The sequence below is a fragment of the Hemitrygon akajei genome, chromosome 7 (genome assembly GCF_048418815.1).
Source record: "Hemitrygon akajei chromosome 7, sHemAka1.3, whole genome shotgun sequence".
In the NCBI taxonomy this organism is placed as follows: domain Eukaryota; kingdom Metazoa; phylum Chordata; class Chondrichthyes; order Myliobatiformes; family Dasyatidae; genus Hemitrygon; species Hemitrygon akajei.
Genome location: NC_133130.1, coordinates 88,233,796 through 88,250,075, shown reverse-complemented (window position 1 = coordinate 88,250,075; position 16,280 = coordinate 88,233,796). Strand labels below are relative to the sequence as shown.

The 16,280-nt window shown below is 41.5% G+C and overlaps 1 protein-coding gene across 7 annotated transcripts in view; it reads left to right on the top strand.

The window, feature by feature from the left end:
- Positions 1-10,803, top strand: part of LOC140730647 (bifunctional protein GlmU-like) — an 84,502-nt gene extending 73,699 nt beyond the window's left edge. For 4 of the 7 annotated variants that reach the window (XM_073051374.1, XM_073051371.1, XM_073051370.1 and 1 more), the window contains 2 exons: positions 6,283-6,465; positions 10,466-10,803. In XM_073051374.1, the coding sequence (XP_072907475.1) occupies positions 6,283-6,465; positions 10,466-10,723 (441 nt within the window). In that variant the 3' untranslated portion in view covers positions 10,724-10,803. Of the gene's footprint in view, positions 1-3,770; positions 4,508-5,381; positions 5,993-6,282; positions 6,466-10,465 lie in introns of those variants that run through there. The other 3 variants (XM_073051375.1, XM_073051376.1, XM_073051373.1) reach the window with 3 other exon arrangements.
- The last annotated feature ends 5,477 nt before the right edge of the window (positions 10,804-16,280 follow it).

Here is a 16,280-nt window from a genome sequence, read left to right as displayed (position 1 = left end):
TTAGTCTTTTTCACCCTGGGGAAAAAATCTCTATGAAATATTGAGTCCTTAGTTTAAGTGGTTTGCCAAAAGTACAGATTTCTAGTGAGAAGCAAAGTTCTAGGCTGGAGAAAGATATCAGTGGGTAATAAAAATGGCAAATAGAATTGAAATTGAAATTGGCAAGGTCTGAGATACTACAGACGAGGCAAGGATACTCACATTAATAGGTATGATACAAATGAGGGCCGAGAGAGCTTGGAAAGGTCTATTCAGGACTAGTGTTGGCTGGTGTGTTAGTTAGGGTGTCTAGCAAGGTATACAGGAAATTTGCCTTCATCTGGTGAAGCCTAGATTATCAGAGCAGTGCAGTCAGACTAAAACCAAACACAAACACTGACGGTGCTGTAGCTACAGCATGATGTACATTTCTGCTTATTGGAAAGCACCTGAGATGGTGCAGAGAAGATTTGATGTTGTTGCCAGAGTTGGAGAATTATAGCGTCAAGGGGAGACCTGCTGGGTTTGTTTTCTTTGAAACAATGGAAACTGAGGGAGATTTTTGTATAATTATGATCAGCTTAGATAGGGTGAAGAGGGAAGATACATTTTTGTTAACGGAGAGTTTGATGACTAGTCTAAGTTATGGGGTAATTGCAGAAGTTTACCCGTTCTGACAGTAGGTAGTTGGTGGGGGCAGTGGTTTGTAACTCACTGCCTGAGCGACTATTTCTATTTATCTATCTATCTATTTATTTATTTAATTTAGCGACACAGCGTGGAATAAGCTTGTCTGGCCTTTTGGACGATGCTGCTCAGCAATGCCTGACAACCCAGATTTAACCCTAACCTAATCACTGGTCAATATACATTGACAGAGTCGACTGTACTTCCTAAGAAGGTTGGCGTCATTCAATGTCTGTAGTGAGATGCTGAAGATGTTCTATAGGTCAGTTGTGGAGAGCGCCCTCTTCTTTGTGGTGGCGTGTTGGGGAGGAAGCATTAAGAAGAGGGACGCCTCACGTCTTAATAAGCTGGTAAGGAAGGCGGGCTCTGTCGTGGGCAAAGTACTGGAGAGTTTAACATCGGTAGCTGAGCGAAGGGCGCTGAGTAGGCTACGGTCAATTATGGATAACTCTGAACATCCTCTACATAGCACCATCCAGAGACAGAGAAGCAGTTTCAGCGACAGGTTACTATCGATGCAATGCTCCTCAGACAGGATGAAGAGGTCAATACTCCCCAATGCCATTAGGCTTTACAATTCTACCGCCAGGACTTAAGAACTTTTTAAAGCTATTATTAATGCTTTTTGAGATGGTGATTTAGATGCATATCATATTTTTTTTTACTGAGTTAAGTATTGTATGTAATTAGTTTTGCTACAACAAGTGTATGGGACATTGGAAAAAAGTTGAATTTCCCCATGGGGATGAATAAAGTATCTATCTATCTATCTATCTATCTATCTATCTATCTATCTATCTATCTATCTATCTATCTATCTATCTATCTATCTATCTATCTACCTACCTACCTACCCACCCACCCACCCACCCACCCACCCACCCAGTAAGTACTTGCACTTTGGGAGGAAACCAGAGCACCTGGAGAAAACCCACACGTTCCACAGGGAGGGTATACAAAGGCTGCATGAGTGCTTGAAATGCAGCCTGCAAAGTTGAGGACCAAGATCTACCAAAAATAGCTCAACTCTTTCTTTGGCATGGACATACTGGGCTGAATGGCTTTCTTTTGCGCCATGAATTTCTATAAAACTGTTGGCCCTTTTGAAACACTTGGATACCAGACCTGGAATCTATTTTCAACATAATTTTGGTCTAGAATACTAAGTATTCTGATGCTTGCTGTTTGTCTGAACAGTTGACGTGCTGTTAATATTGCTAATTGCTCATCTGCAGTCCGAGAGCATGTTGAAAGTTGGGACTACAAAAGCAGCTACATCTCTTCCAATTTAATCCTTAGATATTCATGGAGTGCATGACATTTCTCTCTGCTTCCTTTGTGTACTACTTACTAAGAGTTGGAATTAAATTTCATCACAAGATCACAAGACAACAGAGCAGAAGTGGGCCATTCGGCCCATCGAGCCTGCTCCGCCACTCCACCATGAGCTAAACTATTCTCCCATCTAGTTCCAATTTCCAGCTTTTTCCCCATATCCCTTGATGCCCTGACTAATTAGATACCTATCAATCTCCTCTTTAAACACCCTCAATGATCAGACCTCCACAGCTGCATGTGGCAATGAATTCTATAAATCCACAACTCTCTGGCTAAAAAAAAATTCTCCTCATCTCTGTTTTAGATGGGTACCCTTTAATTCTAAGACTTTGGCCTTTTGTCCGGGACTCACCCACCAAGGGAAACAGCCTTTCCACATCTACTCTTTCCAACCCTTTCAATATTCGAAATGTTTCTATTAAACCCCATCTCATTCTTCTATTCTCTAATGAATATAGTCCAAGAGCCAACAAACGCTCCTCATATGTTAGCCCCTGTATTCCAGGAATCATCCTCGTAAATCTTCTCTAAACTCTCACCAACATCAGCACATCCTTTCTAAGATAGGGGCCCAAAACTGCACACAGTATTCCAAATGGGGTCTCACCAGTGCCCCATAGAGCCTCACCAACACCTCCTTACTCTTGTACACTATTCCTCTTGAAATGAATGCCAACATAGCATTCGCTTTCCTTACTGCCAATCCAACCTGGTGGTTAACCTTTAGGGTATCCTGCACGAGGACCCCCAAGTCCCTTTGCACTTCCGATTTTTGAATTTTCTCCCCATCTAAATAATAATCTGCCCAATTATTTCTTCTTCCAAAATGTACAACTGAACGTTTCTCAACATTGTATCTGATCTGCCATTTCTTTGCCCACTCTCCTAAACTGATCAAGTCTCTCTGCAACCTTTCCGTTTCTTCAACACTTCCTGCTTCTCCACCTATCTTGGTGTCATCCGCAAACTTAGCTATAAAACCATTTAATCCAAAATCTAAAGCATCGATATACAGTGTAAAAAGAAGCAGCCTCAACACCGACCCCTGCAGAACACCACTAGTAACAGGCAACCAACCAGAATAGGATCCCTTTATTCCCACCCTTTGCTTTCTGCCTATCAGCCAATGCTCCACCCATTCCAATATCTTTCCTGTAATTCCATGGGCTCGCCTCTTATGCGGCACCTTATCGAAGGCCTTTTGAAAATCCAAATACACAATATCCACAGCCTCTCCCTTGTCAATCTTATTTCAGGTTACCTCAAAAAATTCTAAAAGGTTGGTGAGGCAGGACCTTCCCTTCATGAAACCATGCTGGCTTGGGCCTGTCTTGTCATGCACCTCGAGGTATTTCATAACCTCATCCTTGACGATCAACTCATCTGTTAGTCATGGAGTTCCCTCTCCTACTGTTCACCTCATTCAAGATTCAAGAATATTGATTTCTCCTTCCAGTAAAAAAATACCCTCCCCTTCCCTCTTCTTCTATTCCCCACTCTGGACATTTACCTCTTCTCACCTGCCCATCACTTCCCTCTGATCCTCTCCTTCCCTTTCTCCAATGGTCCACCTCTCCTCTCCTATCAAATTCCTTCCTCTGCAGCCCTTGACCTTTCCCACCCACCTATCACCTTCTAGCTAGCCTCCTTCTCCTTCCTCCATCTTTTTATTCTGGCACCTTGTCCCTTCCTTTCCAGTCCTGAAGAAGGGTCTCAGCCCAAAACATTGACTGTTTATTCAATTCCAGAGATGCTGCCTGACCATCTGAGTTCCTCTGGCATCCTGTGTGTGTGATGCTTTGGACTTCCAGCATCTGCAGACTTCCTCATGTTTAAGATTCCGATTGCCTATTGTCACACTTCAGCACAGAAGTGTTGTTGTTTCTCTCCGTGCCTTGTGCTGCATCGTTTCTTTAGCATTTGTCTGATTTTTTTTCCGAGGCCAAGTTGTTAGCTCAGCGCTCAACCCAGCCTGGATGGAAAGCGTGCAAGGAGCCGGCCGGATTCGAACCCGAGACCACTCGCCTCAAAGTCCAGTGCAGATGTCACTACACCACCGGCCTGCACAGACCTGTAAAGTAGAACAAAATGATCGTTACTCTGGATCCAATAGAAACCCGCAATAAGCAAAAAGAGCACAATTTAAAAACATGATAAATATAAATATATAAGGTTAGTGTCATGTGTACAGTTCTCCAAGTTTTTGCTCCCTCATCATTAATATAGATTCAAGTATGTTGACCGGCACTAGTTTCATTCACTTCTCTCCATTTCCTTTCCTGGCCAAGTTCACCTTTGATCCGCACCAGCCTGAGTATAGGTGCTGAGCATTGTCAAAGTTCACTTATAAATTGAGCATGTTGCATAATTATTTTACGTGAAGATCAAGATGGAGAACAATAATGACTTCCGCTGTCGGTGACACCATCATCTGACTGCAGAAGCACCTGTCTGTATGGAGAGATGGCTGCCTGTAAGGAGACGTGTTTCAAGGTTGTATAAAGTACGCATACTTTGATAATAAAATGTACTTTTAACTTTGAATTTTGAACTTTGACTGGGACTGTCCTTTCATTGGAATGGTATACATTGACAGTGAAGTCTGGGAAATTGGCTGATAGACATAATGATTTGAGAGAAAAGTATTAAATTATTGCTTGACTGTGCAGCTCTCCTGACTTGTAAAGCAATCCTGCGCAGTTGGGGGGAGATCGGGACGAAGACAGCCAAGGTCATGTTTAATAGGAACCAGCATCAGTGCAGTTCACACTCTGTTCAGGTGATTCAATTGTGTAAATGGAAGGCTGCCTTTGCACCATCTCAGACAATTAAGGTACCTGTAGTTTATGTAAAGCCACTCACAACAGATTGGTTCGTGTATTCAGCAGGAAAGGTCATGGTAAAGGTCTGAGGAAGAAAATTTATTCCGGAATAGTAAATACAAAGTAACATTTGTTAGAAGGACAGGGGACCAGGCTAATGATCTAGTGTCACAAATTCAAATCCCTTGGCAGCTGGGAATGTAAATTCAGTTTATTCAATAAATATGGTATAAAAACCTACTAACAGTGGTGCTGATTGTGCAACACCTGGGCTGTCAACACTGCAAGCACAAGTTAAACTCTCCCAACTGGGCCAGGTTATTTAAGCCTCAAATCAACATATTAACACATGCAGAACCACAGTTCATGTGCCACATTTCTTTATCATCCCTAGTGTGGTGGTGTCCTTTCAGTAGGACGGGCACAACACAGGCGGAGGCACAGTGTCATAGTTTCTCATCAGTTTTAGTTTTGCAAAAGATTGGTTTACTTCTATGAAATGAATTGAGAAGGTGTCCCAACATCTCAGATGAGAAGGGCAGAGCAAGATGTGAGAAATCATAAACCTTTGGATCAAGTCTGCTTATGCAAATACTTTTGAACATGATTATGAGAGGCATAGATAGGGTAGACAGTCAAAATCTTTTTTACCAGCATTAGACATTTCAAGAACTAGAGGACATGCATTTAAAGTGAGAGGGGGAACATTTAAAGATGAAGTGCGGGTTATATTTTTTACACAGGGAACGGTAGGTATATGGTAGGAAGGGGCTGCCAGAGGATATTTAAGGGGCTTTTCGATATGCAAGGATATAGATCATGTGCAGGCAGTCAAATATGGTGTGCAAATACAAAACTGAGTAAGAATTGTTTGGAGCAATGCTCCTCGTTCCTACTCACTCTCTTGGTAGTGAGTGTGAGTGGAATCGGGAGCTCTGTTGCAGCATTTAGATTCAAACACAGATCCTCCTTTGAGAAAGGTGGGAACTTTCAGACCCTGCCTTTACTCTCTCTGGCTTTGAGAATGTGGGTGCTGCCACGCTGACGTTAGGAAAGATCGCCAACTGCCGGAAGGTTATTTTCAAGTTTCCAAACTCAGTGTGAGGATGCTGAGCTGCTTGTGGTACTTTGCTGAAACAGCTGCACATTGCATTCTGCAGAGTCTGGTGAGGGACTGGTGGGCTGCAGTGTGACTGCTGCCTTAATCTGTTTGAATTAGAATAATCCTCTCTTTGGAACCACAGGAAAGTGTGTTCAAACAATGAGCATGTGGTTAAAAGGAAGGCTGTCTTACACACATTTGCAATTAGTCAAGGAGTTATAAACAACCTGTGTTTCCATCAGATGCTGTAACACATCAGAGTGTTAGACTGACTGGGTTGCTATTTTGTAATAGAAAATTGTGACATCTTTGTTAAAACCTCCAGCTCATGTGCCAATTGTTTTACTCTTGTAGGCTGGATCAAGCCCCCTTTCAGTCTATGCATTGCGTTTGAGCCCTGGCGAAGAAATTCTGACCTCTTTGATAATGTTTGTGAAGGATAAGAAGCTGAAAGCTCCATTTATCATCACTTGTGTGGGCAGCGTAACCAAGGCAACGCTCAGACTGGCAAATGCCACTGCTTTGAATACTAATGAGGTACTGGCATGTCTGATGGTAGTAGTACTGGCAGCAGTCGCTGTGCCTGGGGTGCAAAAAGCTGGCTGGAGATAAACTGAATGTTTGAGATAGTTTCTCTTTACTGTGTGTCTAATCTTGAGCAACACCTTTAAAGAACAAAATGTGTTCGATTTTAATCCTTCCAGCAGTGTACAGGCACAGTAATCTCCAACATAGCGACATCACTTAGTAAACAAATTTATGCTGTTCAGCTATGCTGAACATTAACAAAAAGTTCAGTTTAGAGTAGCAGAATGGTAATAAAATAAATGCAAATTTGGACTAAAATACACAGTAGCTTCTCACTGATGTAAATTGATGAGGAGATCAATTCTATTGGGTGGTTTCCTTTTTATTTTGACCTTCACATTATGTTAACTTTTCTGTTGAACTATATACAATTATAGAAAGACAGCTCTTTAATAGGGAACACAGCCCTGTGAAGATCTTCCCTCCAAAGTGGCTTTTGTTTCTCCCTGAAATGTGTATTATGTAATTTTAAGCTTAGACAATTGGAAAATATAAAACCAAAAGTGCAGAACCAAGTTTATTGGCAAAAGGGAATGAAAATAGTCCATTAAGGTGGTTTGTCTTTTTTAAAGCACAGACAAGCTGATAAAGGTATCCATGGAAAACCATTTTTAGTAAGGAAAGCACTATTCACTTTTGCCTGACGAAAAGTTCATGAGCTGAGGATCCAGCTGAAAAGCAATTGTGAGATTTCATATATGATGTGTTACCGCAGTGGCTGACCTGGGTTTAACTTAAGCCTGAGTTTCTTTGCAAAGACCGTGTTTGTTTGGATCTACACGTTCTGATGTTAGTCCAGTGTTCAGCTGCAGATGAAAGTAAGCACAACTTCTCTATTCTTCAATTAAATCAGTTCTCTTTGTTTATGGAGCTGTCGTGTGGTAAGGGAACAAGGGGAAGTAGAACACTGATTTTCTCCCTTATTGTGAAGTGAGTGTCTTCACTGGGTAAATGTTGAGTAGAGCTAAAGTGGACCACATACTGGACGTGAAACCTCTTGTTGATTTTGTCACTCTGGTTTAGTACAGCACTCAGCATTGCATCCATTGCGACAGGAAGACCAGCCATATTCCCCACTCCCACTCCCACTGCCAATCCCAATTGCTGCTCATTTCCCATGCTTATATAGACAAGAGCCAAAGAGTAGACGAGGCTCCAGTTCAAACTACTTGACCACCTGAATGGCTCCTTGGCTCCAATGAAAGATTATCCCACGATATAGAATGCTAAGGAGAAAACTGAGGAAAGTAAACAGTATGATTTAAAAGGCAAAAGCCAAGTAGACACTTCCAGCAGCACGGTATAGATGTCAGTCAGTCAGACAGACAGAATGAGATGCATTATTGAACTGCAAAGCGAAAACCTGAGAATGGGTTTCATTTACGTTATGCGAACGCTGTGAATATTATGTAACGAAATGCACCCCAAATATCCTAAAACTAATGGCCACCTGGCACTGGTTCATAAGACCTGTAATAAAGTTGAGTGCTTCATATTGTGTCAGAAGTGGTACAAGTGAGCCTTAAATGGTGTAAGCAGTTCTCTAAGTCTGAGGTAACACACACAAATGGCTGGAGGAACCAACAGGCCAGGCAGCATCTATGGAAAAGAGTAAGCAGTCGACATTTTGGGCCGAGACCCTTCATCGGGACTGGAAAAGAGTCTGAGATTGGATTTCACTTGACCCCACTTTGTCATTAGTGAACAGTATATTTCATCCAATTAGCTCAATGTTTTTTCTGGCTGCCAGGACCCTTCCCACAGCTAACCGTTTACTAAGTGTGGGTAAGCCAGTGGCCCTCCAAGCCACTTCCAAAATAATAGGTGCAAGCCAGCAATCCAATATGGTGCTTATCCTCTCTGCCCTCTTCTGCTCAATGTGAAGTACTTGACTTACTTACAATGTTTGTTCAGGGTAAGAGTGGGAAGAATAGACTGTGAGTAATTCAGGGTAGAGCAACAGATGATGTTTTGGGTGAGATGCTCCATCTGGGCTCCATTAGTTGTCTCTGGCAAGCTTGGATTCCATTTCCAATCTGGGAACTGAAGCATTGACTATCCATTTCCCTCCTCAGTTGCTGCTGGCCCCGCTGAGTTCCTCCAGCAAATTGCTGCTGCCGTAGATTCCAGAATATGCATTCTCTTGTGTCAACATTTAGCAAAGTATATCTGAAGAGCGCAGAATATTTTATTTTCTCTCACCAGTCCTTGGTTTAAGGCACATTTCTTAGCACTGCACGTCACTGACTTGGTCCTAGTCTACAGTTATAAAGGATCCTTTCCCCAGCTTTACGAAGGGTGATCGCACATTGAAGGAACTCCAGGTTTCTCTCTGCCCCTTGTGCCAAAGATCAACCAGGTTGCAATGTTAGGAAGAATTGCCACAAACTCATATCCTACCAACTCCTCCACTTTTGGCTGCACTACATGGTTTGTGTGTGACAGAAGACAGGTCAGCCCAGAGTCAAAACATGGTGTGGTGTGGTCACATGCTGATTTCCTGAGCTTAACCAATGCTGTCATGTCTTATGTCTGGCTGAGGTAAAGAGAATTGCTTGGTGTGAGTTTTAAGCACCTTTCATACCACCCCTTTCCTGCACAATTGTGCAAATAAGCTTTACCCAAAAAGACCCAGTGATAGCACTCTCAACTTGAGCGAGAGTACTATTGTACATCTCTGCACCTTTGTAATTCGTCTCTGTGTTGTTAGGTGCTGCCTTTCTGCTGAGGTGTTGAATTGAAACCCAAGCTGGATGTTCAGAGGCCATGATACTGACTGAAAAAGAGTGGGGAGTGATGTCGCCAATCATTATCCCTCAACTGAGACCATAGAAAAACTGTACAGGTTAATGGGTTTAATAACAGGACAAATGCTGGAAATGATCAGCTGGTCAAGCAGTGACCAAATAGAAACAGCATCAATGTTTCAGGATCTGAGCATCAGATGCTTAAAGTTGAATATTTCTAGCAATTTTCTGTGCATAATTTGGTTGCTACATTGCCGGCATTGCAACATTGTCTTGGCTTCAAACTTTTATTCAGTTGCTTTGTTCCATTTGAGATAGGTTTAGAACATGAACGGCACAATATAAATACAGATTCTGTCATTTATCATTGGCCTTTTTGTTCTGTGGATGTGTACGACATCCAGCCATAGAGCATGCACACGGTGTACTGATATTTTTACATCATTTCTGTCAAGCAGATATCAAGTTGCAACATTGGTGTGCCTTGACCATGAAATGGGGGAGTAAACCATGTGTTAAATTAGTTTGGAAAGTACAATTCTTGATCTTGAGAAAAGACTTGAGACAATGGTTTACAAGCATTCTCCTGTGTTACAAACATTAACAAACTCAGAACTGGGACTTGTAAGGGGTATTAATTAGGCCCTGTTACAATCATTTCCAATTATCAATGGCTCAGGGCTGTGCTTTGCATGGCCAATGAAACTTATGAAACTTCTGACTTCTTTTAGAAATTGAAGTTAATGACCTATTTTGAAACGTAGACTGGAATGTTGCCAACCTTGTCCACTATGGAATGCATCACACAAAGATAGCAGTCTTCTTGTGTTCATCTAACAATGTCCACTTCCAAAGGATGAGAATTTGCCAAAGGTTAGTGAACTGTACACAGCCCAGTGTCTGAACTAGAGATGTACATTCTCCATCAGTAAGTCATTCATCATGCTATTAATTCACAACTCGCTATACCCCTGTTCTATGTTTTATTGCTCAGAAGTGCGTGGATTTCCTCACAGAGGGAAGTAATCCTTGTTGGGAACAGAATGTTAGTCCAAACTTCTTTTTGTTTTGATTTGGGTCTTGCATCAGGACGTTCATGTGCAGGTTTCTGTCCGTGCATGCTTTGATGATAGGGTGCAGATACATGGAAGCTGTAATGTTAACACCCTTTAACTTGTCTGTGCTGCATCTCTCATTGTCAGATCGTGCATTTGAATGAAAGGTTCGAAATCGTCTCGTTGGTTGGAACTCTGAATGAAGTGCCGCACTTGCACATAGCTCTGGCGGACAAGGATGGCAGGGTGATCGGCGGGCACGTGTTAGGTGACCTGGAAGTCTTCACCACCGCCGAAATAGTCATTGGAGAATCTGTTGGGCTTGAATTCACCAGAGAGATGGATGATCGTACAGGTTTCCTTGAACTTGCCATTAGTAGTCGCTCTATACAGGACCAGTCCTAGAGCAGCAATTTGTACCCTGCAGTTTATATGTCAGTTTTGTAAAAAAAAACATTGCAGTGAATAAATTGGACTGGAGCATGCTTTGTCTGCTCTGTGCTTTAGCTTATTGATACACCCACTTTCATCACACAGAAACTAATCAATTCTACAGTGGATAGACAACATAACATAATTTCTACCAAACTCTTCAAATGACTTGTCATTAATTTGCCTCCTTGCTTGCACTTGTTGGCAGAGCACAAGATGCAGTTGGCTTCCTCCGTCTATTAGCAGGGTTGTGCTCTTGGGAATTTAGTGGATTGGAAGGATGAATACACCGTGTTTGCTCATCCTTACAGACTTACTTATTACCACTAATTGGGAGGGACAGTTCAAACAAGCACAGAAGAGCAGTTGTCAGTTGACAAGCACGACATGGGTTTAAAGAAGCAGTCGGAACTGGCTGTGCTGCCTTGTCCCAGCCCCTCCTTTCCCTGGCTTTAAGCCAAGCCCACATCCTGCTCAAGTTGGCCACTTTGATTAGAAAAGTTATTAGCAAGCAGAGAGAGAGAAAAAAAACTAGGAAGTCAGAGCAAAACAAATTAGCCGAGAAATCTGCAGACCTACAGCTGTTTGGAACTAAGCATGGTGATCATTGTTCAACAGATGACAGATAAGACAGGACGGGCACTTGGTACCAAATAGTGAAGTCTCAAAATATGTGATCTGAATTCAAATTCTAAAGCTCCTTGCTTCTTTACCTTTCCCCTCCTGTATTACCTCCTCAAAACCCTCCTTTGATCACATATTTCCCCATATTGTAATACCTCACGCTGCACCTTGCTGTCGATTATTGTGTGGTAATGCATTGGGATGGTTTGCTACTTTTTAAGGTGGTGTCTAAATACAAGGAATTATCCTTGTTAGAACAATCTGGACGTGCTGCAAGCACACAGGCTGGAGCAAATGTTTAGTAAAGACTTCATCCATTGTTAGGAACAATTCAACCACAGTCTAAAAGTCACCATGACACCAGCAAAGATTTGTGCGAGTGACAAGTGAGAGCTTGTTAGATGAGCAGTTAACACATGCAGCACAGCTAGAAGTGTGGGTATAAAGCTGAGTCTAGCAGCTGCATTCATAATTTCAACCAAGTCTTCAAGTGTTTCCTAACAAAGTAATTCTTTAGAAATGTATACACTTGCTGCTCAATTCCATAAGACAAAGTTACAAACCACAGTGTTCCGACATCTGGGCATGCTTGTAGAATGAGAGGGAGAGTACTTTTCTGAAATTTGATTTTGAACTGAGACCTTGGCTTCATACCAGTGGACAGAGACCTCTGAGAAGTTGCAGACCGTTGTGTTCTTCATACGTACTGTGGGTTACTAAGAACAAGCCATATTCTGGAAGAATTAAAACCAGAACTTTTATTTAACAGCAAACAGCAACCACATTTAACACTGCCAGGCTTCTAGATCATTCTTCATTTCTGCGCCTGCTCAGAACTCTGTCCAATCACATTCTGTCACGTGACACGTGATATCACCACACAGACCATCTCCAGAAACTGTCCATGATCATAACTCAAGGTGCATTAAATTGATTCTTCACAGATAGTACTTGGGCAGTGAGTGACCTTAACTGCACAGACTACCTTATGTGCAGGACCATTTCAACAACTTTATATGTAACTATATTCCAGACCTCAGGATAACATCAGGATCCGCTCTCGTCATTAAAACAAATGCAAGAAACAAGGTGTTATTTAAACCCCAAAGTGGAACCACACTTTCATCTCCTATTTTGTGGTTTCATGGCGTTTACCCTAGGAAAGTTTTCATGGCTAATTGTCGAACGTCAAGGCCAGGTATTGGGTTAGACTGGCAAGGGTGAAGTCTTTCTCTTTGATTAGGGTGAGGTTTAATGATCATAACATTCTATGTAGCAGAAAACTTTTTATTAGCAAATGGTTCGAGGAGCAGGGAACACAGGTTTTAAGATCTTTTACAGAGGATACGTAAGAAAAAGGCTTATTTACCTAGAAAATATTTTATTGACTGTCTATTCTGATAGTGCCTTCAAAGGGGAATCAGATGGACACTTGAAAGAGGATAATTTGCAAGGCTCTGAGAAAGGAGCAGGATCTAGGAGCTGGGATAAGCTTGATGGGCTGAATGGCTTTGTTTTGTCATGAAATATTTCTATTCTCCTATCAATGGTGGTCTCCCAAAAAATTTGCTAGATGAATAAGCTGCTATAATGTAATTTCAAAAGAAGACAGCCAAAGAGCTTAAGAATACAAATGTTGGAAACCGGTATTGGTCATTGTAATTGTCCTGTGATTAGGCTAGGTTTAAATAGGTGGGTTGTAGGGTGTTGCAGCTCCTTGGGCCCAAAGGGCCTGTTCCACACCGTAACTCTAAATGTATAAATAAGATGTTGAAAATGCTTAGGTGATCAGATATGTTCGTAGTGAGACCTCATCGACTTAAAATGTTAACTTTGCTTCTCTCTTAACAAACATTGTTTTCTGTATTGTTGTATTTTCAACCAACTATTTCTGGTCCGTTTTTTTTCTTGTAAGAAAGAATACCTTAGTAAGCATGCCTGTACAGTAATAGTATTTGATCATCCATATCTTTTTACCTTGTACAGTCTCAAGGGTGTTCTTACTCATGTAAATCAATGCAGATTCAAAGGGACATGAACATCTCTTATTAATGGGAACGTGATCCAGTCTAAAATAATTATGAGACACATGAGCATTGAATTTGAAGCAAAGCCAAGTTTGCGTGTCTTAAATTAGGATATCAAAGGAATTGACATTTATATCATACCTTGCAAATTCTGAGGATAGCCCAAAATATTTTACGAACAATTCTTTAGAATTGTAGTCACATGTGTTTTACAGAAATATTAATTATGTCATTAATTTATATGGAAGTTATCCACTGATTTGTCAGCAGTGTTCCTTGTAGAGTGATGCAAACTGTCTGCATTTTCTATTGAGTATTTCACTATTCAAGGCTGGCTGTTGTAAGTTAAGTCTGGAATTATTTTTCTCCACTTCGGTGTTTAGTTAATTCCATGTGTGCTCCCTGTCCTCCTGTATTTTACGAACATTGATAGTGGGTCCAATTGTTGACAGCAACTTCTAAGCTGCTGCTTTATCCTAAGACCCTTTACAATAGCATCATCAACTTACCATTTTGACACTGAGCCAGAGAGCAACCTAAAGGCGTAGAGAGGGAGAGCGGGTGGGAATTTCAGAACAAAAGGCAAGATGGCTGAATATACGGTTGCCCGACTTGAAGAGAATAAACCTGATAGTATGCAAGGGGCCAGATTTGTAGGAGCGCAGAGATCTGGAGAGGTTAGGTGAGTTATGCAGGTAGGGACAAGCAGGCTGTGGGTGTATTTGAATCAAGACAGTGGATCAACTTTTCACAATGTTTATTTATGGAAGATTTAGTTCATCCATTTTTGTCAGGCAAGTACTGTGACGGATCAGAAACAGCTGAGATTTTAAGAGAAATGGTAGGAACTGATACCAGTACCTATATGATTAGCTCTCGGATGACATAGCACAGGGATGACAAATAGGAGAGGGCCAACGGTAGATCTCAGCTGCCTGTACACTAATGCAGGGTGAACCTGACATCAAAACTTGGGCTTTCAAGAAGAAATTTTAGGATTGGGCCTATGCCTGAAAATGCTTGGCTGTTTCCTCACGCCCTTTGGTCTAGACAATTGATCAGTTCCGCAGTTGCCCTGACAAAGGTCAGTTAATTCAGCACTATCATGCGATGGAATATGGAGCAGTACCACGCATCTCTATTTGAGACGATTTTGGTTGGGTTATGAGGGCTTACCACTGGAGTCGCCGAGAACAACCCTTAACTAATTATAACCAGCCTGTGATAAATTCCTACAATAATTTAAGAAAGGAAGATTTAAATTAGTTCAGTGCAAAGCAAAGCAAACTTCAAATAAATCTTAATGATTTCTGACTTCACCGGAGTAAGTAGAGCCTTCTGAGTGAAGGATTCTCTCTGTTGGAAAATATACTGGGTCGCTTTAGATTGCTGCAGAGATTGTCCAAATGGCCAGTGAGACAGCAGAGGGATTATAACAGTAACATTGATTGCTGTACAGTTTCATTTAATAAAATCGTTGAAGGCGTCTGTGACCTGTGTACCCAGCACACAATCATGAAATTCCCAAAGGGTGATTTGTAACCAAGCAAAGGATGGTTTCTTCATGATAAATGTGAAAGGACTTGGAGGAGTGTGGATTGTTAATCACATTTTGATGAAATGTCATTAACACTTGTGAAGAAGGTGCATTTAAATTTATAGATTCCCATCATAGCATTCATCACCTCAGAAGCATGAGGTGACAAGCTAGGCCAGTGATATCAGCATTCACATCTCTCCAAAAGGAAGCAAAATCTCAACTTAAATTTTTTGCCAGCTGCCCCTCAGTAATATTTTTAAATCAATTCCGTTGCAGTTCCCTGTGAATTCTTTAAGATTATTGCTTAAAACTAAGGAAATGAAAATGTATATATTTAATTTAAAGACAATTTTATATTTTAGTCTTCAGTTTTTCAGCTGAGTTCCAATAATCGAGCAGTTTTTTTTACCTTAAAGAAAAAGAATTTCTCTGACCTCCTCTGCACATGTTAATGTTATGTTGTATACATTTTAATGGGCAGGAGCAAATTTTAGGGCCCACCAAAAGCACACCATTGTTGTGTGAGACCGGAGGGTAAAGGAGCCTATTTTCCATGCTAAGCATTTCACCTGTAAACAAGATCATCCTTACCTCAGACATCCCCAAGAGTTACCAAGCATTGATTTGAGGGTGCAAAGCTCAGGTTAAACTTGAAACCCAGGAGTTATTTTTGGAGGCTTATGGTGGGTTAGCCTTCATTGGTTGTGGAAACCAGTGCAAGAACCGTGGGGTAATGTTGCAGTTTTATAAAACCCTGGTTAGACCTCACTTGGAATATAGTGTTCAGTTCTGGTTGCCTCATTGTAGGAAGGATGTGGAAGCTTTAGAGAAGGTTCAGAGGAATGCCAGGATACAGCCTGGATTAGGAAACAAGTCTTATGAAGATAGGTTGAGCGAGCTAGGGCTTTTCTCTTTGCAGCAAAGGAGGATGAGAAGTGATAGATGTGTATAAGACAATAAGAAGCATAGATCCAGTGGATAGCTAGAGACTTTCTCCCAGAGTGGAAATGACTAAAGAGAAAAGTCATAATTTTAAAGTGATTGGAGAAAAGTATTGAGGGGATGTCAGAGGTATTTTTTTACACAGAGAATGATGGATTGGTGAAACCCCCTGCCAAGGGCGGTAGTCGTGACAGGTACATTAGGAACATTTGATGAAACTCTTAAATAGACGCATGGATGATAGAAAAATGGAGGGCTATGTCAGAGGAAAGGGTTAGATTGATCTTAGAGTAGGTTAAAAGGCCTGCACAGTATCGTGGGTAGAAGAGCCTGCACTGTTCTGAGCTCCATGTTCTAAGCCTTTCAGGTTGAGCAGAGATGCCCAATGTGTCCGTGT